The following is a 23000-nucleotide window of genomic DNA, read 5'->3' on the forward strand; positions in this document are numbered from 1 at the left end:
AATACTATATCCCAGTGAGTCAAGTGGACTACCACAGAGGAAGTATCCACCGTTAGAGGGAAATAGTGCTGGTGGAGGTGGTCTGCAGTGACATGGACAATGATTGGCCGTTCAAAGATCCAAATGACATACAGTGCACACAGTCTGTGTGGCAGAAGTCTGTACAGAGCACACCAATGTCATGCACCAGCCACCTAGCAATGATAGATTGGGTTGACATCAAGGCATCAACTTTGTACACAGTGGTCTGACAGTTCCAGCTATTTAAAGAGAATCTTTATGCCCCCTCCCTGCTATGGGCCTGCATCTCAGCTGTGGAAAGACTTCCACAAGGTCTCGCTACTCAAAGAGGATATGGATAATCTCGCTCCTTCCTTGCCTCTGTGCAGGCCAGCATCTGAGCTACCATAGGCTGGCTTTACTCTGCTCAAAGGAAAGGGAACCATGGGCACACACCAGGTGCCACCCTGTAGTTCTAGCTGCATGAGTCGGGGAGGATATGAGGAGGTGGAGTGGTGGATGGTGCACCCACCTTGGTCCTGGAAATCTGTGTACATGAATTGTAGAAAAAAGCACTGGTTAAAAAGGGTCCTTCCAGGAAGATTACTGCTCTGGTTGCTGTTGAGCAATTCCCAGATGATGTAGATGGGCTGAGGACCCCTCTTTTCTTTCTGATACTAATCCAATGGATTTATGTCCACGTGGGTTTGAACAGCATGCCTTCTACCATGCTGATCTGTAGTAGGATCACACCTGTGAATAGTCCTTGTAGCGTAGCCTTGGCAACAGAGTCATGGCTTCCTTTCATGGTGTAATGACTTCTGGTTTGCAGTTAGAGTCAGGTAATGAATGCTGTGGTTGGGAGTAGGAGTGCCTTCCTCCAGCCAAGTGGAGGAAAAGCACAATTGTATTTCCTTTGGTTTTGGTGGACACCAGTGCACAGTGTATCCTAATGCCATCAGGATACAAGGGGACTGAACACATACACATCTGGATTTCTGGAGTGACAGGGGTATCCCAGCTGTTAGAAGCTGAGGTGAGCCTAACAGGAAACAAGTGACAGAATCATCCTATTGTCACCAGTCCAGAGGCCCCATATAACCTTGCCATTGACTCTCTCAAAAGAGAGTACCTCAGGGATCTGAAGAGGTACTATTTGGCCTTTTGATGTAGCCACTGCCATTTCTGAGGCAATTAAACAGCTGTCTATCTTGCCTGGCCTTTTGGATGATCCTTCTGTTGTGGGGCTGCTGTGTGTTGAAGAACAGCAAGTACCAATTTCTACCATGATGGTGCACTGGCATCAATATCGTCCCAACTGAGACTCCCTTGTCTCCCTGTCCAAATCCAGGAGCTGATTTGTTGACTCAAGAGCCAAAGAGTGAACAGCAGGACTCACTTGCCCTTTAATAGTCCCATATGGCCAGCACAAAAGTCCAATAGCAGGTGGAGGTTTACAGTGGGCTATCATGGCCTGAATGAAGTATGCCACCGTTAAGTCTTTTCATATGGTGGGAAACCATTGGAGGTGGAAAACCGCTCTGTGGAGTCCCACATAATAAGTTGTAAAAACTGCTGAAGGGAAAGGTGAATTGAGTAGATATGCAGAAATGAAAACCATCCAGCTGGCCATAGATATTGTGGAACAAGAAATGTGGACAGGATGGCACCCATACCACCACCTGAAACACCGTCCTGGGCCTTGAAAAGCAAGTTTGCTGACATGACACGCCAGGAAGCACTGCGTCAGACAACAGAAGTCAGTTCTGAAAAAAATATCATAAGCACCTGACCAAGAAATGTGGCAATGATTTGGTATATCATATTCCCTATCACATACCAGCCTCTGGAGAGACTGAATGATACAATGGACTGTTAAAAGACTATACTGAAGGCAGTGGGCACTGGGACATGTCAGCAGTGGGGTGCAAGTTTAACAGAAGCCACTTGGCTAATTAGTATCAGGAGGATTAGCTAACTGACCTGGACCTGCTCAAGCAAAACCCCTGTGTATTGTAGAAGGAGATAAGGTCCCCTGTAGTATGTTTAGAAAACTGGCTGGGAAAGACAGCATGGGTTGTTCCTCCCTTGGGAAACAGCAGACCTGTTTGTGGGACTGCTTTTTCTCACAGACCCTTGCTAAAAGCCAGGCAAGTGCAGTGACCCAGCCTGAGCTTGTTTCAATGTCCAGTAACTCAACGCGACATACCTCTCCCATCCTGGGTGACCACCATAACAGACAGAACCCAAGTTGTGGGCTAAATGGACTCAGTGAACTTATTGAGAACATTTTATGAATATTTTACAGAAATGGCCCATAGACTTAGGGAATGATATCTGTGTATAAGTCAAAGGACAAGAAGGGAGGGAGGGTTAATGAGGTTGTATTGGGTCCTGCCCTTGTGTCACAGCAGCCCCACACAGCGCTACAGGCTGGGGCAGAGCGGCTGGAAAGGGCCTGGTGGGAAAGGGCCTGGGGGTGCTGGTCCACAGCCGGCTGGGCGTGAGCCAGCAGTGTGCCCAGGTGGCCAAGGCGGCCAGCAGCACCCTGGCTGGTACCAGACACGGTGTGGCCAGCAGGACCAGGGCAGCGATGGTCCCCCTGTACTGGGCACTGGTGAGGCCGCACCTCGAACGCTGTGTTCAGGTTTGGGCCCCTCGCTGCAAGAGGGACGCTGAGGTGCTGCAGCGTGGCCAGAGCGGGCAGCGAGGCTGGTGCAGGGTCTGGGGCACAAGGCTGACGGGGAGCGGCTGAGGGAACGGGGGCGGTTTAGCCTGGAGAGGAGGAGACTCAGGGGGGAACTTGTTCTCCTCTACAGCTGCCTGGAAGGAGGCTGTGGGCAGGTGGGGGCAGGTCTCTTCTCCCAGATAACAAGCAACCAAACAAGAGGAAACAGCCTCAAGTTGTGCCAGGGGAGGTTCAGATTGGATATTAGGAAAATTTATTCACCAAAAGGGTGGTGAAGCATTGGAACAGGCTGCCCAGGGAGGTGCTGCAATCACCATCCCTGGAGGTCTTTAAAAAATGCATAGATGCGGTGCTTAGGGACAGGGTTTAGTGGTGGGCTTGGCAGTCCTGGGTTAACGGTTGGACTTGATCTCAGAGGTCCTTTCCAACCTAAATGATTCTGTGATTCTGTGGATACTGTGGGACATGAGCATTATATAATGCTGTGGAATATAGTGTGAAAATTGTACTGGGTCTGGCTGGGATGGATTTAATTTTCTTCACAGAAGCTTGTGGAGTGCTGTGTGTTAGATTTGTTACCAACACAATGATGATAACAGGCAAATGTTTTAAGTCTTGCTGAACAGTGTTTGCACAGCATCAAGGCTATCTCTTTCTCGCTCTGTCACCCCAGTCAACACACTGGGTGGTGCACCTGAGGGTGGGGAGGGCACAACCAGGCAGATGACCCAAACCAACCAAAGCTATATTCCATGCCATGTGATAAACTCAGCAATAAACTGAGTGAGAAGGGCTTAGGTACCTTAGCTGTTTCTTGCTCAGGAGCTGGCTGGGCATCAGTCTGCCCGTGGGAGGCGGTGAGTGATTGGTTTTGCATTAATTGCCTTTGCATTACTTGGTTTCTTTCTTTCTTCTTCCACTTCACCTTCACTTTCTGAATTATTTCTATCTTGACCCACAAGTTTTCTTGCTTTTACTCTTTCTTTACTCTTCCCCTGTCCCACTGGCTTTGGGGGGGGGGGGGGGGGGGGGTAGGGGTTGGGGAGAGGGCAGTGAGTAAGCAGCTGTGTGTGCTTAGCTGCCTACTGGGGTTAACCCACAACAACTACTTTCAGTTGTCCTGTAAACTCGTAAATTGCTTTTAATCTTGCAAAAAAATCAGTTTGTCAGGATTATAGATATAACTAAAATGCAAGTATTTTCACAGGTATCAGTGTAATTCCAGATAACCCATGGGCTAAGTTTTGCAACTTTCATCTTGTATTATCTAATACTACGTAGGTAGTATGCTAGTCAATGTATAATACTATGAAGTTCCAAGTATCTCATCTGTTATCATTAAGTAATTTCCTAACTTGTGTTACTTCAGCAATGTTTTACCCAGAACTCTTGCATTTCCTTTTCAATATCATGCCTTTAGGTAACATTGATTTTCTTCTGTAGCTTATTTTAAACCTCTGTTCCCCAGGTTCAAAAGTATAAGAGCTGAGTTTAAAATTAAATTTCCCCAGTAAGTATGCCATCCACAGCTAGGTGGAAACTGTTAGTGGGAGGCTAAAATAAACAAGACAGTACAAACTTTAAAACAGAGCTTGTGTATGGACAGATTTAATAGCTACTAGGGGGCCTGTTCTTGTTTGTACATACATATTTCTTTGATAACAGCTATGATTGCCTAGATAATGCCGTCTTACACAAAACAAAAATACTGGCATAGTGGGTGAGCCATAGCTAACAGCCAGACGCCGAACAGGCCACTCATTCATGCCTCCATCAGCAGGACTTGGGGAGAGGAAACAGGAAGAGCAGGAATCAGAAAGCTGGTGCGTTGAGATAAAGACAGGGATATTGATTACCAATATAAAAAGTCTTGATAGGGGAAGAATTATTTAATTTATTGCCAATTTAAAAAAATACTAATTACTTATTTATATAGTGGGGAACAAAAAGACAAACACTAAAACACCACCTTTCCTCCCCAGCTATTTCCGGGCTTATCTTCACTTACTCACTCCATACTCCTCCCCCTCACTGATATAGGGACACAGCGCGTGGTTCATGGTCAGTACATAGCAGTTTCTCTCTGCTGCTCTTTCCTCCTTGCACCTTTATTCTGATTCAGCCTGGGCCCTGCGTGGGCAGCAGTTCTTTCAGGAATGTCCATCTCCAGCGTGGGTCCTCCCTAGGCTGCAGTGTGGGTATCTGCTGTTCCACCACCAAGCACCTCCTCTTTCTCCTTTTTCTGGTGTTCCCTCTGTTTTCTCACTCTTTTGGTTCCCTTCTCTTCTGCCTGTCTGACATTTTGTGCCCCTTCTTAAATACATTATCACAGAGCCACCACCATCTTGTCTGAGGGGCTCAGCTGTTCTCCCTGCAGTGGGTCCATTGGAGTTGCCTGGAACCGGCTGTGTCCGGCCTGGGAAAACCCTGGTCTCTGCTCACAACAGTCACCCCCACCAAAACCTTGACACCTACACCCCATACAACTGAGCAAATATAGCCTGATTTTAGTTGTGTATGTTTAATATAATATGGACAATATGCCACTTCGTTTCTGTCACTTCATCCTGCCCCTCTCTGTCACCATGCTAACGCTGTGCAAGCTTCTTTTTTCCTGTAGTTGGCTCAGCTCTGCATAATGATACAGCAGCAGTGGAGGACAGGATACACTTGTCAACGACATTTAGTACAAACACTTGCGCTGGTACACAGACTTTGGAAAAAGTTCTGTTCTCTAAAGAGCCAGCAGGTTCTTGAGTGCATTCTTAAAATCTGTTAAGAGTTGTCTGGTCTTGGAAGAAAGATGCAGGTAAGCTAGTTGTAAGAACTATCCAGTTTTAGAACAAAAAGGCATGATGCTTCCATACTTCATATTTGGCTTCTACAGGCTTTCTGGAAGAGAAACAACATTTGGAAGTCTCCTTCAATCAGTATTGGATTATTTTTCCACTAGAACATCTGAAGAAGCATTCTTATGGTTTGTTTAATCTTTAGGTGGTGATTCAAGTTGCAGAATGAGGACAGCTGTCCTTATTCTTTCATTTGAGAAGTATGTTAATCTCATGGTTGATGCTGAGATCTTGTGGCTACATCTCACAGCACTCTAAAGAGAATAATTGGATTTAGTCAATGAAGTAGCTTTGGTTAGGGGTACATTATTCCTTTTGGAAGAAAGAAACTTGTCAGAAAAATATCAATGATGAAATGGAAGTGAAGAAATAACTGGTAACAACCACAAATAACCTCTTACACAATTTGCCATACATACCTCAAAACTTCACTGTTTGGTTTGGTTTTGGTTTGGTTTTTTGTTTCCCAACTGTAAGAATACTAATGTCCCCTTTTTCCCAGCTGAACTTTTCTTTTATTATCTAGCAGGCTCTAGTTATGGATGAAGAGGTATTTAGCCAGAAGGATCATGAACTGCAGATACTGCAGAATTGGATAAAGATATTACTACAGGAAAATGAAAAACAACTGGAATCTTTAAAGGGGGCTGAAGAAACACATAGATTACAGGTATTTCTGCTCTGGTACACATTGCATGTATCTATATTGTACCATCCTTCCCCTGTATGAATGCATTTATTATTTCAGGACAGGTTCCTCAGGACTTTTTAGACATAACTACCTGTCAATCTTATGGGCATTTTGTCTGCATTAGAGCTGTATCCCTTAACGAGATCATCTGGTGGATGAAGCACAATAGCGTGATTCCTGAAGGCTCTATATCAGCCTAGCTGTGCCACAGCCTTCCTGTATAACATGAGGTGAACCATTCACCCTCTACATGCTTCCTAAAGGATAGCACATGCCCCTTTCTCCAGATGTGTATTATTGCTAAGTAGTTTCAGGAAATTAATGAATTAGAACTTGAAAGGTCTTTAAAGATTCTTTAGAATTTTAAAAAGACTATAAAGATCCTATAAAACGCTTTAATTGAGAAGTTGTATAGAAATTTATTTTGTTGTAGATTTATTAAGAATTAGATTAGTGTTCCCTTTTGACTTTATAAGACAGGATTTCATACTAATTTTCTGAGCATTTACTATTAGAGAAAACTGAGTGATGTAGTGGAAACACTGCTTGCCTCCTTCCTTCTCTAGATTTTGTGCTTGCTAATGAAATTATGATGGGTAGCAAGTCCATAACATTTCAAGATCCAGGAGACCATAAATGGAATAGTTAATATTGTTCTGGTGTTGCCTGTCACATGGATGATAGATAAATTATTATCTGACCTTTTAAAAAAGAAAAGCATAAGAATGGCTAGCTAGTACTCTTCTCCTTATTCTACTTTTTCTCCTTTTTCCTCTTCTTTGCTGATGGCTTGGGGAGAGTCAGTGAATGAAAGGTAAGTATACTAGTCTTCATCTTTTTCTTCCCTCTGTCACTTTCTTTCTTTTCTGTCACCTCTGGCTAGATTGTGGTGTTGGTTTTTTTTTTTAACCTGTACACCATGATGTCAACTTATTACACTGAAATAATGCTTATATAAATTTTGGAGAATCCAGGTAGAAGTAATGAACAGGAGTAGTCACAGTGTAGGGAAAAGATCGTGATTATTTCAGTATCAGAGACACGAGAGAAGCTTGAGAGCTTTCAGGGACCATTTTGGTACTTAATCTACTAAATTGCCACTTTTATTTAAGAACATATAAAATAGGTAGAATAATGAAAAGCAAATGCTTCTGTCAAGTATTTTAAGTTGTATTCACAGGAATATGTAATTAAGTGATACATGATAGAATAAGAACTTTAAAAGCAGCAGGTACTAGATAGATATTAAGTGTTTATAGGCACATGTATTTATGTAACAGGTGCACTGTGGGGTTGTATGTACAAGGGTATCAGGGACAAAAGTCCTTGAAAGGGTTAAAAGCTTAAAGGTGGATCATTTGGCCGTAACTGCTTCCAAAACTGCAACAAATATGGGTATTAATATACAAATTCTATTTCCTGTGGCAAAGGAGTATTATATATTGTATTCCAACAAAATGTCAATCTGCAAGATATTGTCTGTATGTGTTTGGAAGGAATTTGCAGTCTAAGAAAACAAGACACAAAAAATTAATAAAAAGGTATGATTCAAAGTAGGAGAATGCAAAATATCTTTTATTGAAAATGTTTGGTTGACTATCTATTCTTCAACTTTCCTGTTGTTACTAGGCCAGATTTTAAAGGTGCTTTGAAAGGAATTGAAAGTAGAGGGAATTTAAAATGCGTATAATCTTAGCCTTATGGATAAATCAGTGTTGGTAAGATAAGCAGTTTTGAATGATGTACAGACACTGCTGTAGGAGAGGAAGATAAGCAAGTTCTCCAAACTAGCACTACCAACAAAGTTGAGGCTGGGAAGAAGAAAAAGAAATAGCCTGTGCAAGGGATCCTGGGATCATGTGTGTGTTTATGTTTATTAATACAAATAATCTTTAAAGTGGAACCGCTGAAAGAGGAGGAACAAGCCTGTACACATGGTTAATTAATGAGACGCAGACCATGTATTTCATTTGAACATTTTTGTTGAATTCCCATTTAATTTCTTTATAAACACACATACAAAGCAAGCATAGGCTGTAAGTATGTGATCTGCTTGTCACTATATAAGCTAATGCAACTTATCTGGGATAGGTCTTTCTGGTACAAAAGTGTGTCTAAAATTTATTGGAGGTGAGGTGGGGTGGGATTTTAGATTGATGGTATGTTATGGAGTTTAAGTTTGTTGTAGGATTTGCCTGTGCACTGCAGAATTTAGGGTCAGTGAGTGATTTACAAGATGACATTTGTAAAAGGGATTTAGAAATAGAGAATAGAATACAGAGCTCATGATTGGTAACAGTTTTGCTTTGTTTTTTTTTTTTCTTCATGAGAATGAGAAAATGGTGGAACAGCAAATGCTTATTGATCAGCTAAAAGGAAAATTAGAGAAGTTTACAGACGTGAAAACTTTGGACTTCTCAAGTGGAGATGTGCCAGCTGTTACAGCATCTGCAAGGAGGCCATACAGTGTCCCACTCACAAAGAGTCTGCTACACTCCCTTCATCCACCTTCAACGACAGAGACCCGAAAGGTAAAGGCTACCCAAATGTTACTTTTTTTTTTCCTTTGACTTTGTAACGGTTATAGTTCAATAATTAGACTTGAAAATTTATGGTGGCTTTCTCAGGTGCTGTTTAGCTTCCCATTAAAGACTCTGGAAAATAACTTTTTAATTTCTTGCAACATATGTCACAATTGTCCAAAATATTCAGGCTTAAAATTATTACTTCCAAATACTAAAGCGGCAGTCTTTTCTGATGTTTTCCTGGTGTTTTTTAGGGCTCAAATATGAAGCATTACTAAAAATGGTTTATTATTCTTACCAATATATCAAATACATTGTATTTGAGTTGTTAACAGTGGCTTCTTTCACATTTGGAACAAGTGCTCTAACCTCTTACAAAACTTTTTGTTACAAAGGTATTCAGTTATTATAGAAAACCTCTTTAATTTAGCTTACAAGCTCAGGTGATGACAGACTTCTAAATTGAAATATTTTAAAAATGTTAGTAAAGAACTGCCAAATTATTGCAAGTGTTGTTACCCATCACTTTTTTGGTGTGCTTTTTGACAGGTGTATACCAGCCCCCCTGTCTTCTCCCTGGCCTGGGTAATGGCACAATTCCGTACTCGCAGCCAGATGATACTAAGCAACATAGAAGATCAGGATAAAGTCCTTCACTGCCACCTCTCTGATCAGAGCAATGAAGAGGAAGAAAAGAAAATCTCATTTAAGTAATTTTTTTTGTTATTCTTTATTCATTGTTACAGACAAATACTGCCATAATATGAGACCATTTGTGACGTTACATATGGTAAACTTAGGGGATCAACTGGGCATATTACAAAATAAGTCTAATAAACATAGGGTTTTGATTTAATAATGAATTCATAATCCTTGGTTTGGGGCCAGAATCTACCATGAAGGTGGGGATGGGTGGGGGTGGGGAGGTGGAGAGTAGATGGGAAAAAAGGTACAAGTGCTTACATGAATTTGGGATTCTTCCCTGTTAAGATCATTTACTTTGTATGAACCTTAAAGAAAAAAAAATCCCTGTGTGTTTGGAATGGTTTTTATTCCTCTTTAGGCATTCCATAAACCGAACATGGACACGAAAACAGGCTTCTCTGTGCTTTCTTCCTGACCTAAGCGACATGAAGTGTCAAGTAGACAAGTCTGGTTTAACCAACAGATCTGTGCTACAGACTGACACAACCACAGGTAAAATGGAAGTCGTGACAGCAAATGTTATTACAGTATCAGAATATGCAAGAATGTCTTTAATATATGTAAATATTTTTCCCAGCAAAATATGTGTATTTGATACAAATACTCTTTTGGTTGTAATTGAACACAGGCTTTCAAGATTCTCTTCTTCTTCCCCTTTCTGAAAATTGTATCAGTGACACCAATGTTTAAATAATACTTATTAGCCAGAAAGTACTTCACACACCAAAAAGCTGTTTAGATATAAATCTGTAGTACTGTTTCAATGAAAGAATGTAGATGCTATTACCTTATCAGAGATGCACTGAAATGGTTTCAGGAATATTTTTCCTCCCACTTAAGGTCTTGAAATGCTAGTGTATACTATGCTTTCTTTTCTTGTTTAGGCACATGGAAGGGAAAAGGCTTGTTGTGCTATTCTCTCCTTTCGATTCTTTCAGTTCATATTGAAGAACTTCACTTATACTATGTTCCAGAAGACTATCTTTTGGACACAGAGTATATTCCAGATTTTTAATCTCCATATTGCTTTTTTTCTTTCAAGGTGAAGATATTGACAGCCTCCAGAAAAGTCATGTTTTTAACATGCAGAAGTTAAAGAATTCAGAGTTGAGGCTCACTGAAGCTGAGCAAAAAATAAGAAAACTTGCGCTTAATATCAAAATGAAAGAGGAACTTATTAAGGAATTAGTAAGAACAGGTAACTGGCTACTGTGGGAAAAATGAGAATGAAGAAGCTCAGAGAAAAAAAGGAAACACAAAATTCCTGAACTCCTGCATGTCTTAGTTTTTATGTAATTATCTTATGCAATATTTTAGAACTTAAAGAATCCTAACTTTTGTTAATTACTTGCTATGACTGCACTGACAGCTGTAAATTTTTACTACAGCCCACTCTGCTATGATATATAGATGTATTATTAAATGTGTTTTGTGCTTTGCTGATCATCACTTTTATCCACCAAGAGTGTAATTTTTCATGTATGCTTAGTGCAACTGATCTCTTTGTGGGCATGTGTTTGTCACATAGTGTCTGGGATAGGAAAGAAGATACATCACTGTATCTTCTGTATATATGCAGTAAAAAAGGAGTCAGAAGTAGATGAGGGGAAAGGTCAGTGTTGATGTTAGCCTACATCCGTAACACCTCTGTCCTGGCATTATATATGTCTGCCAGAAACTAGCCTTATGATGACAGTAAAGATCTCTTTGTTCAGCCCCTTCAATCACACACTCTTCTGTTCTGCATACCTTCTCTTGAGGTTGTCTTTTGACTCCAAGAAGGATTCTGTGCCCTAAAAAATAGTACTTTGGGAAAGATTACCCAGACAGGGCAAGTCAAAGAGTAGAAACACAATCCAAAGTTGTGTAGTGATTGTTAAACTGAAAACTGAGTAATAAGAAAATGGCATATTCTTCTGGATAAAGCAGAATTTATGAAATATAGGAGAGCCATTTTGGCAAAAACTACAGTAGGCAGAAGAATTTCACTTTATTTGGCACTCACATGGCAATTTATTTGGTGACATCAGGTGACTTGTGAAGAATTCAGATTTAAGACTTCTTCCTTTATCTCTGTTTCAGAGTCAGAAAGGAACTGTATGTTCCCTTAGGGTTGGAAAATGTTTTAGAAATTACTAGTTTAGCCAGAATGAAATAAGTAATGATTCAACTACAGAATTAAGTACATTTCAACTGATTGTCCTGCTGTTTTAAAACTATTTGGATATGGTGTCTTCAAGGTATGGATGCCCAGTCCATAAGCAGGCAGTACTCTTTGAAGATAGCTAAACTGGAGCAAGAATCTGAGCAGGCCAAAATGGAACTAGCTGAAACACAAAAGCGGCTTCAGGAGCTGGAGAGTAAGGACCTGAGAGACATTCCTGAGAAAGCCAAGTTACAGAAAGAGTTCCGGAAGAAGATGGATGCAGCTAAATTGAAAGTGCAGGTATTTCTGATCTGACCATTAAGATTTGGAAATCTCTGTCTCACTTTTGAACCTTAACATTCTGCTTGTAAAACTCTCACGAGTTTTAGACTGGTAGCTGGTTGGACTGAAGTAGCTAATGAGAAACTTAATACTGTTATACTCAGAATGCTATTTAACATACATGTGGTTAGATACACACAGTATTTTCTTGGTAGAGAAGAAACCAAGTATGAAATGAGATGCTCCTACACCATTGTACGTGGTACCATGAAAGAACCTACACAAGGAGACTATTATAAGTGTATTATTTCCCATGCCATAAATAAAATTGAAGTTTTATGAAATTGCTATATAAATTCCAGCTCTAAGCAAATCACTGTGATAGTTTGCAAGACCAGGCTTGCAGGAATACAGTTGTATTTGTTTGGCACTGACCTCTTACTGTTAAGTTCTGCTGTGCCTAATTTTACATTTTGTATAGAGTCAGCTTCAGTGCTCTGTGCCTCTTGGTCCTAGGATGGGTCAGAGACAAACCCCATACAGAAAGAGGTAGTTGGCTTATTGACTCGAGCTCAGGACTAGCATTCTGGCACCATTATGTCTCTGCACATTTCCCAGAGCTGCGATTTCTGTTAAATTTTCCTACTTTAATTGTATTGCTAGGCACAAACTGTTTCTTTACCTTCTCATGTTGCTTGAGATTAATTCTGCCTGTGCCAGCTTTACCAGATAGCTCAGAAACCACAGAAATAAAAAGTGATTGTTTGGGCAGAAGTTAGTAAGTCTTGCTGATTCAAAGAACTCAGTGAAATAAAGAATAAAGTTCAGTCATATTTTAGTTGTAGTTTTCCTGCTGTTAAGCTGAAATTTGCCATGAACGTTCAGGCCTTACAGAAAAAGCAGGAAGACACCAAGAATCTGGCTTCATTATCCAACCAAAGTGAGAGACAAGCAACAGAACTTGAGCAGAATGTGGCTCAGATGAAGCGTCAGCAGACCCAGCTACAGAAAAGACTGTGTGAGGAGAGCGAAAAGAAGCAGCAACTAGAAATAGAGATTCAGCGGGACCAGCAACAAATTAAAGTAGGATTCTTCCTGTTTCTTTATGACAAAGAATGAGATGCAACAATTTTGCTTCTGCTTCCCCAAACACGATAAACTATACTGCCAGGCTTTCCATAGTTTTAAGTAATGACTTTCTTGACAAATGCATTGAAGTAATTGTCTGCAAGCATTTTCACAGAAATCTTCAGTTTGCCTTTCTCATTTCTTTTCAATTTCATTACATGATATCTAGCTCTGAATTGCATTTTTACATGTAAATTTAGACTCAGTATTTCGGATTATATATTTGTGTGGACTCTTGACATTAAGTACATTTTAAAAACAGACTGACTGAGGCAGGAAAAATTAGGCTTTTTGTTTGTTTATAGGAACTTCAACTAAAGATGGAGCAACAACAGAAAATACTTAAACTTAAGGATAAAGAGATTGCTGCATTTAAAAAGAAAAATAACTCAGTTGGAACTTCACAGAAGCTGCAGGTAGCTAATTATTCCAAATCTGTATGGACCCTGAAAAAAACCCTAAATTGTCTTTACCCCTAGTCATCTTTGTAAAGTGTTTGGAAGAAAAGTATTCCATCATAGTTTTGGGGTTATTTTTGCTGTAGCAAAAAAATTGGGAGTATAGTCTAGCAGCTCTTATATTCTTCTTGAATGAGGGAAAGGAGAGGCTGTAATGCCTTTTCTTCCGATGATTTGTCAAAGATGCTGATTCAGAGACCTGAGAATTCAACAGCTTTGGTTGTCTGGTAGGTTTGAGGGTGATCCTGATGAGCTCTGTTATAAACATTGTGTGGTTTGTTTGGTTTTTTTATTTTCTCCTCTGACATAAATGTCAGAGGTCTATGGTTTTGTTTTTTCCAAAGAGGTTTAGAAAAGTAAGTGTCCTGTGCAGCAGTATCACCTGCATTATTTCAGATGGTGACATTGGAACATAAGAGTTTCATGAGTTACCTGAAGTCTTAAAAGCTGAAAATAAACTTTTAAAGTTATGTAAAGGCAAGTTTTTAGCCTTACCAGGAATATAACAACTGATAAATGGTGGTGGCTTCAGAATAAACTTACAATGTTACACTTACTGTGTTAGCAGGATCAGAGCTCTCATTTACTGTCTTTCTTCCAACATCATAATTTCTTGTCACTTGATGTTTTTTCACAAAGAGCTGGTCTTGAGCAACTATAATGTAATGAAGATGGGCTAACTGCATTCTTGTGGTACCTTCCAAACCTAGTTGCTGTGACTATATTGAAGACATCTATTTATATAACTGTTCTTAGAAAAAGAATACATTTCATTAAAGGCATCTGATACAAATTTGTTTGTACAAGATGTAGCAATGTAACATTGCCAGGCCTTTTTTAAACTCTGTCCAATTTCTGTATTATTCTGGGTCAAAATTCTGTTGCAGAATTAATGTTAACATTAGAAATATTGGTTTATTCCACAATTTCATTGGTTATTCTAAAAAAGGAAAAATATAATCATAAAATTCTTATCCAGAAAGTCCTGATTAATGCTTTCTGTATCTCTGTTGAAACTTCAGAAATTAGAAGAGCAAAAGAAGTGGCTGGATGAAGAAATGGAAAGAATTCTCCAACAGTACCAACAGTTAGCAGAACTAGAAGAAGATTTAAAGAAAAGAGAAGCCATTGTAGCCAAAAAAGGAGCATTGCTGCAAGAGAAAAGCCACCTGGAAATCAAGAAACTGCGATCTAGCCAGGTGATTTAAGAAAAAACATGAAACTCGCCACAGCTACAGTGTTGACTGAAAGACTGGTGGGGGGAAGGCAGACAGATAGCAGAAGCTGAAGCCATGTGACATGTGTCTCTACCACTGCCATGAAGTTATTGTGTGGCTTGAGCAAATAAACATTTAAAATGTGAATAACACAGAATAATAATTTTTATTCACTTTCTCTCCCCCAAATTCCAACAACAAAAGAAAACAAAAAAATCTGAACTATGGAGTTCTGTTATCACAGAGATTTAAATAATGTGATATCTAAAAATTACTCGGTCCTTTTGCAAACCAGAGAACATGCAGGGAAATATTTTGCATTATTTATTTTTCAGTAGCAAAAGTGAATAAAAATTGAAGTATCATTGTCACCTACAATGACTAGCCCCTTTAATTTTTAGTATGTAGAAAACTGCACTTTGACTGTTTTTGTCTTCTTTCACCTTTTGAGTAAATAGTATATTTTATGGTAGCTGTCTACTCAAAATAAATGGGGTCCCATCGCAAAAAGCAGGCAAGTCTTTCACTGCAGACTGTGATGGTTTCACCTACATTTTTCTTACTGGAAGGAGTATCTCAGTTTTATAGTATCTCAAGTTTTATATCTATGATTGCTGTGGTTTTTTTCAGGCTTTAAACAAACATAGTATGAAATTGTCTAGTCGCTTAAGTATGCTGGATCAGGAACTGTGTGATAAAAGTATGCAGCTTCAGGGCAGTACCACTGAAGATAAGACAGACATCCTGGAAGAAATTCGGGTTCTCCAGACAGAAAGGGATCAGCTGCTCAGAAGAAGAAATAGTGTGGATGAGAAACTGAAAGATGGTAAATTGTTGTCAACTGAAGTAAGTAAGCACCTCTGAAACAAATACAGGTTTTAGGTAGTGTTGTATAATAAAGCATTCCAATCAGAACCTAAAATGTCTCCAATTATTAGACTAAGCTAACACAAAAGAACTGAGGTTGGGTACTTTTGTAAATAGCAATGTTAAAATACTGCTGTAATGGCACTACTTACATACCAGTGAACAAAGTTTCTGTACAGAGGGACTTAATTCAGCTAATGCCTTGACAAACTCCGCTGAGCTAAGGTTCATATAACCAGAAATAAGGGAACTAGAAGTTCTTCAGTTTATCACAGGCAGATATTTTAATGTCAGGACATAGAACAAGGCAATGTACTTGCATAGTGGTTTTTTTCATAGAATTTTGTGAAAAAGCAAACCTCATCTGAAGTCCTCTATATTTTTACAGCAAAAATAAGTCACGTTACCCAGATGGTCCACACTTAAGTTGATCAGTATAATTATGTTGAAGATATGATACACTCGTATAAAATGCACAGATTATTTTTAGGTCTTCAGCAGCAGTATGGGCATATGGCTGAGGTGATAATGTGCCAGAAAGAACCCTACTTATCTCACTCCTCAAAATCTTCTGCAATGCTTTAGGCCATGCATTTCTGCCACTTCTTTACACAAGTTATGTTCACCAAACTCCTTACCAACCTGATTCATTCATTAATCCAACAGAAAACAAGCACAATCAAGGAAATAATACTAGAAGGCAAACTGTGGGGAGGATGAGGGAAGAATAAAAAGGGAAACATTACTTCTGTTTTTGTGATGAACCATTTGATTGACCACTGTTTCATGATAGGGGTACTATGTCTGAAAAAGACAAGTGTTCTAGATTTGTACCCTACCACTTATTTTCCCCACTCTGTTCTCTGTAATACTACTAGTTTGTCTTGCCCTTTAGTTTCACACTTGAGAATGAAGTTAAAAATGTCTTATGTATAGAAAGATCAATTCTACAGCTTTTTTTTAAAGATCTCACCCATGTATTTCTCTTCAGGAAGAACATGTCCTTTTCCAGCTGGAAGAAGGAATTGAAGCCCTGGAGGCTGCTATTGATTACAAGAATGAAAGTATTCAGAATCGTCAGCACTTGCTCAGGTCATCTTCTCAGATCATTTCACAGAGTGAGAATAATGTAATAGGAAAACTAGTTTCCCTATCTGCTGCTGAGCTCAGAGCTATCATCTTCAAATATTTCAACAAGGTTTGTTTTAGCTAATGAGTAAGATTATATCCTATTCTCTGTTACTGTCTAGATAATGAAATGAAGTCAAGAAATAAAAGTAAATTTAACATGCTTTTGGTGAAAAATCTCTGCAGGTTACATAGATCTGCTATTATACAGATATTTTTAATTTTTATATTAACCTAAACAGGACAGTTGTGTGTTAACTTTGTATATCTTGTTTGGGGGTTATTAGCTTAAAAGGTGCTGCAAACCAGGACATTTCCTTGCTCCTTTCCAGTGCTGTATTGCTAATTTTGGAGCAGCAACATATGTAAGTAGTGGTGTTATACTGAAATTCCTCCCAACTGCAGGCTTCATAAAGCTCAGGCTAGTATTCCTATTTTTTTCCTAAATGCAGTATAAACAGTTTTTGCAAACACTGCCTACAGTGTGTACAGCCACATAATGAAGAATCATACTGACATCTGGAAACATCAAAATTAGAATACGGTGTGTCTTGGGTGAACCTTGGGTGATTTGTTAACAAGGTATGTGTGGCAGTTAAGTTGGAAGTTTTCCAGAAGCAGGAAAACTCTTATTGTTTCAGTGTTAAAGGAGAAATTTACACAGACGTGGGTACCACTAGGCGTGCTTTAATCACAACACAGAGCTGGGCCACCACCCCAGCGAGTGGCAGAGAACAAAGGGATGCAGCGCAGCTTATATAGACTTATCGAATCATTAGTTCATGTCCAAAGTTTTTAGAAGTTTCCTTTAGTCTTGTCAGTTCTGCGAATCCATCACCTGACCCTGTCCCAGCTGATTAATCTCTTTGGTTCCAGTCTCTGCCTTGGTTCCAAGGTCCTCCTTGGATCATGACCTTCTTTCTGCCTGCTTTAACTCACACAATCCTTCAAGTACGCTTGGTCTTTGAACAAGCAATTCCTATTCACATATGCTGATTTTTTCTAGAAACACCTGCATTTGTGAGAGCACCTGTGTATGCGGTTGCTCATCTATTGTTTCTCTGTTCTCTATTCAAGTGATTAACTTGACTAAGTTTTAAACCAGCCTTGGGTTAGGGCTGTACAAGGGACGAGGCCTGGTTCTGCCATTTAGCAGCTTCAGCACTTTAAATTTCTTAATTCAAACTACATTTTCTTTAACAGCAGTTTAAGTTCTGCACAGGGTACTTAAAAACATTCAGCAGTCCATTGGCTAAAATGTACAGAGCTCATTTCTAAAGTGTGAACTTGCAGCAGTGGGCAGGTGTGTTTCCAATATAAGCTTATGGCTTGTGGAGACTATTGCTTTTGCATGCTTTAATCTATTAAGCAGAAGGGTAAAAGTTTTCATTAAAATGGTTTGATAAATTAAATTAAGTGTATTTCTTTCTTAGATTGTTCGCCTACGTGAGTCTGAATGTAAATTACAACTGCAGATTGAAGAACAGCAAATGAAGGTCATAGACCAGGAAAACGTAATACGTGAATTAGAGTCTGCACTTGAACATGTCAGGTTGCAGTGTGACAGGCAGATGACCTTACAACACAAAGAGCATGAGAAAAAACTACAGTTAATACTGCATCATTTGAAAGGTATTTGCTTCTTGAGGGCGATTGTACAGCAAATATTATCTTCAGTCACTACTGAGAAATGCTACAGTCCAACTGAAAAAAAAAGAACAGGGTTCAAAGTTACGTTCTGGTTGTCACTAATTCTGATGTGTAGGATGCTGAGGAGGGAAATTATTTTTTAAAGCAGTATCACAATTGTTGTATTTTCATATTGAATTTTCTGATATTGGAAACTTGAAGGATACTGGTCCTGCTGATCTTGATCTTCTAAATACTTCTATTAAAACTGACAAGCAAGGTTGACATGGCCTTTTTGATCCTGTGTCATACTAGTTAAAATATACACATTGCAAGCAGTGTCAGCAAGATATGAGACATATTCTGTCTAGTTGGGCATCTTGATTTTTGGCATAGAGATATTTGGTTCTTAAACCAGTTTTCTTGTCCTAGAACAAGATAGTGAAGGTATTGCAGAAACCTTGAAAAGGTATGAAGTGAAAGTCCAGCAACTGGAAAAAGACTTATTTTTCTATAAGAAAATAAGCAGAGAGCTGAAGAAGAAATTGAAGAGCCTCTTTGGAGAATCATCTCATCAATCATTGGCATCCACTAAATGTAAGTATATTATCTTAAAATATTTATGCAATTGTCAATAGACTATTTGAAGGTGGGAAACACACAGAAGCCATAAAAGTCATATTTTTACTGAACTAACTAGTCTTCAGGAATATATTACACCTCTCCTCCAGTTTCAAAGGAGGGACAACATTGGTTTATAGCTGTAGCAGTTGTCTACTAGTGGTTCAAGTTCTTGTCTCTGGATTCTAACATAATTTCACCATCTACATCTGCAAACCATTGTATTAAAGAAAAAGGAATTTCAATATATGAAAGGGTCTGAGTGACATTGTAACTAACCGCTTTGTCATATGCCATGCTTTTAGATAGGCTGCTCCTAGTACTTGATTTCATGAAAGTTACTTACTAGGAGATCGTCAGTGAATAATTCCATACTCTCAGTTACTAACTTACTTTAGTTGGTTACTTTCTAAGGCTAAAAGACGGGATTTACACACTTGTAAGACAAAAGAGAGCTTTCTAACGTGATTCTGTGCTTTAACATAAACAACAAAAAACCAAAAATACAACAAAAAGCAAACCAACAACCATTTGCTATTGTAAGTTTTTAATTTTTCTGTCCTTCTTGCCAGAATCCAAACCTACAATGGAGCTGTTCAGGTGGAGGAGAAAATAAGGTTCTATTTCTGTCACTAGTTTGGTTGTCTCACACCTCTTGATGCCACTGCCAATCCCTCACATGCATAATACAGCCTTCTTGGCCCTGTGTTTCTTCCTAAGTCTCGGCATGACTGGTTCTTCCTCCCAGTGGATGCTTCTGTTTCTTTCCACTCAGGCAGTGCCATGTCTTCCTAATACATAGACGCTGATCACAGACCTGCTGCTCTCAGAGTGCATTAAGGCACAGCCCTTGCCCTCTAGGCAGGATAGTGAGCCAACACATTCATTACTATAAAGCACACTGTCAAACAGTGAACGTGAATATTCTAGAGGTTGGATTATAAATAAGCGTGGGAAAGACTACTCTATGTCTAAAAGCATGGAGTTCAGGACGTGTATCAATGATGGGAAACACTCATCCTAGCCAAATTGTAGCAAGGAGCAGAAAGGAGAAGATCCGTGTGAGTTTCCAACTTTTTCAAAAGTTTGTAAGTTTTTGTAAGAAATACACTGTATTTAATTATTTTTCTTCTGAATACATTCTGAGGCATGCTGCAATACAATGTAATAAAAACACTTTATAATTTGTTGCTGAGCTTTAAAAATAATAAAAGCCCTGTGTGCACATTACAGTCAAATTTACAGAATATGTTTTGCGTATTGTGCTAGCGTGTCTGCTGACTGTTTTTCAATATATGAATAATTTCATATTTGGCTGTCATGGTTCAGTTGTTTAAGAGTGCCTAGCAGGAAACATTTCAAGGTAGAATGGTGAGGCTTGTATTACCAGGACGTTGTCAGAGGAAAGTAACAGCTAATACCTCTGATGTTTTTGAGGATGACAAACTTCTTAACAGAAAGGATAAAATATGACGTGCTGATAGTTTTTTACCACATTCACAGTACAAATTACTGATGGAGTAAAACTGTATTGACTAATATTTCTTGATGGCAGGCACTTGGAAGAGTTGTAACTTGTAGCTATTTATCTCCTGATAAATTTCATTTTAGGTAACAGTGCTGGTGGCAAGGCATCTGGTCAAGATGAAGCAGAAGTTGCTTCTGAAGAATTCAAGTCAACACTTAACCCTGAAACTAATAGTCGACCAGGAAAAATAAAAGAAACTGACAGAACAAGTATTTTAAGAACACAACAGAATTCATACAAGATCGGAGAGGATGTTTCAGAATCAGAGTGCAACAAAGAATGTTTGTTGAGCACCAGTGATGACAAAGCAGGGGCAGATGAAACTCAGCCTTCAAAATCTCATCCTCAGCTACCTTCTGTCATCCAGAGAAGAGAGACCATAACACAGTTTCAAGGAGTAACTCCCATAAAATTGTCTCGCCGAGAGCTACGTCATATTCCTCCCTCTGAATTGTCTTTGAGATGCTCAAGCCTTGGAGCTGGTGTCAGTTTTATTGCTCCAGATTCCATTGAAATGGACAAAAAATCTAGTGTTGGTAAGACATAGTTACTCTTCATTGCATTTTTAGTAGGCTTTGCTAATGAAGCCAGTGTATTAGACTTCTTTGTTCACTTAACAATGGATAAATGATTAAGTGTTTTTTAGCTCTCATTGCTCACTATCTGAGATGGATGTTAATTAACACAGTATCTAAGAACTTTCATTCGGAGGCCTTTTAACATTGAAGAAATTACTTCTATTGGTTTGGGTTTTTTGCATAAACTTCAACAAATATGTAACTTTTTCAAAAACTGCAGTGTGAGGTGCACTGTACTTGCATAACTTTGGTTTCCTAAAACAATATTGTACTTCACTTTCTTGAGTCAGAAAGAGTAGCAAACTATTTAATTTATTTTGATATATAGCTAGAAAATTTAGTTGTCAGACTGTCATATAGTATTGATAATGCCTGGCTCCTGTATGCTTTTTACTAAAAGCATATTATATGAGCCATGGTGTTTGAGATCAAAATCAGTACATAAAGATAAATTTGTTCCTGAAAAGGAACACAGAAGTACTTACTTTTTTTCTTCTTTACAGCTTGCTTATGAAATTAAGAGAATTGCTTATTTCCCTTTCTGGTTTTGTCTGTTGGACATTTAAAGAATTCCTGTTGGCAACTCAAAGTGTGGTATTTCTTTCTGTACTACTAAAATGGAAAAAAACCCCAAAGGATGAAATCCAGCATCCTCAAAATAAGCCAGATAAACCAATATATTATTTTATTTGTACTGGTCATGTCCTTTCACAGACAAATTATTCTTCTGGATTTGTTATCTGCTTCAGAGCAAGGACTACACATGTCCTTCGGTTTACTGCTATACTGTTGTTAGTAATGGGTTTGGGATGAAAAGTGAATCTGTTTTTTAAGAGGACAGTGGTCATGGAGAAGCAATGCTAAACAGCTGCACAAACTTGCAGGCAGGGACCAGAATGTCCACATTCAAATAAGATTAACATGAAAATGAGATCAAATATCTATACAAAAAGTGGCAGCACTGATTGTAGGGTTAGTTTTATTTTAGTGGTGGACTTCAGCCTGTCATGTTTGAAAATGTCATAGATTGTTAGATGTACTTGGGAGCTTCTGCTTTCTGCTGTTGTCTAGGCAAGGTCTTGTGTACAACACGTGTGGCTGTAGGTACAAAAGAACTACATTTTTTCATGCTGCAAGCACAGTTCAAATCTGTCCACATTATAAAGATGCTGTTACAGCATGATAAATGGACCTATTATCTTGTGGTATGTTTTAAAATTTTCTGGGTAGACTGCAAAATATTCCATTCTAATCAGATAGATAAACCACTTAACATGTCAAATGATTGTATCTTTTACAATTGTACCTAATTATTACCTATTGTTCAGCTGAATTCTGAGGTGAGGACTGGGGTTCATCTTCATTGTTTTTAGATTGGGCTTGATTGTTTTTACTGTCATGAAGTACTGAGCCTTAACTACTGTTGTTTAATACTACTGTATGTATCATTCACTTAGTGTTTGTAGTAAAAAAGCAATAAACAGAAACAAGTAAATATGGTTTCAAGTGTGTACTTGTTTACTACATCTCCGTGTAAAGTGAAGGAATTGTTGAACACCTTTCTTCTCAAGAAAATGCATTATCATACACCTCATACTGTATAAATAAACATGAATTCCTTCTCTTTTGATATTTTCAGAAATGAAAAAAACCCATTCTTTACCTATGCAAAACAGGCAGGGGAAGGTGTAGGGAAAGTACAACTCGGTCACCAACAGCTGTCAGCTGGTGCTCTGGAGGTTTCTGTAGCTGCAACGCTGCAAAGTAGTCATTCAGACATCAGATTCTGTATGCCACACACACCCATTTCAAGATGTAACTACAATGTCACCTAACGCTAAGGGAGGTAGCTACACGAGGCACATTTGCGATCGCTGGAGAACTGTTGGCCATGAGAGGCCAGTAAAGCAGTCACGTAGGGGAGAAAGGGGCAAGCAGTGATTTATGTTCTCGCTTATG

The 23000-nt window shown here is 39.0% G+C and overlaps 1 protein-coding gene across 2 annotated transcripts in view; it reads left to right on the forward strand.

Annotated features, from left to right (window-relative positions):
• KIF27 (kinesin family member 27) overlaps window positions 1-22535 on the forward strand; it is a 31573-nt gene extending 9038 nt beyond the window's left edge. For both annotated transcript variants that reach the window (XM_040579975.1, XM_040579974.1), the window contains exons 5-18: window positions 6065-6208; window positions 8560-8760; window positions 9304-9464; window positions 9818-9951; window positions 10502-10657; window positions 11700-11905; window positions 12773-12970; window positions 13321-13431; window positions 14496-14672; window positions 15321-15536; window positions 16549-16755; window positions 18119-18317; window positions 18747-18911; window positions 20547-22535. In XM_040579975.1, coding sequence (XP_040435909.1) covers window positions 6065-6208; window positions 8560-8760; window positions 9304-9464; window positions 9818-9951; window positions 10502-10657; window positions 11700-11905; window positions 12773-12970; window positions 13321-13431; window positions 14496-14672; window positions 15321-15536; window positions 16549-16755; window positions 18119-18317; window positions 18747-18911; window positions 20547-21010 — 2739 coding nt within the window. In that variant the 3' untranslated portion in view covers window positions 21011-22535. The remainder of the gene's footprint in view (window positions 1-6064; window positions 6209-8559; window positions 8761-9303; window positions 9465-9817; window positions 9952-10501; window positions 10658-11699; window positions 11906-12772; window positions 12971-13320; window positions 13432-14495; window positions 14673-15320; window positions 15537-16548; window positions 16756-18118; window positions 18318-18746; window positions 18912-20546) is intronic.
• Window positions 22536-23000: the final 465 nt, after the last annotated feature.

Source organism: Falco naumanni, chromosome Z (genome assembly GCF_017639655.2).
Source record: "Falco naumanni isolate bFalNau1 chromosome Z, bFalNau1.pat, whole genome shotgun sequence".
In the NCBI taxonomy this organism is placed as follows: domain Eukaryota; kingdom Metazoa; phylum Chordata; class Aves; order Falconiformes; family Falconidae; genus Falco; species Falco naumanni.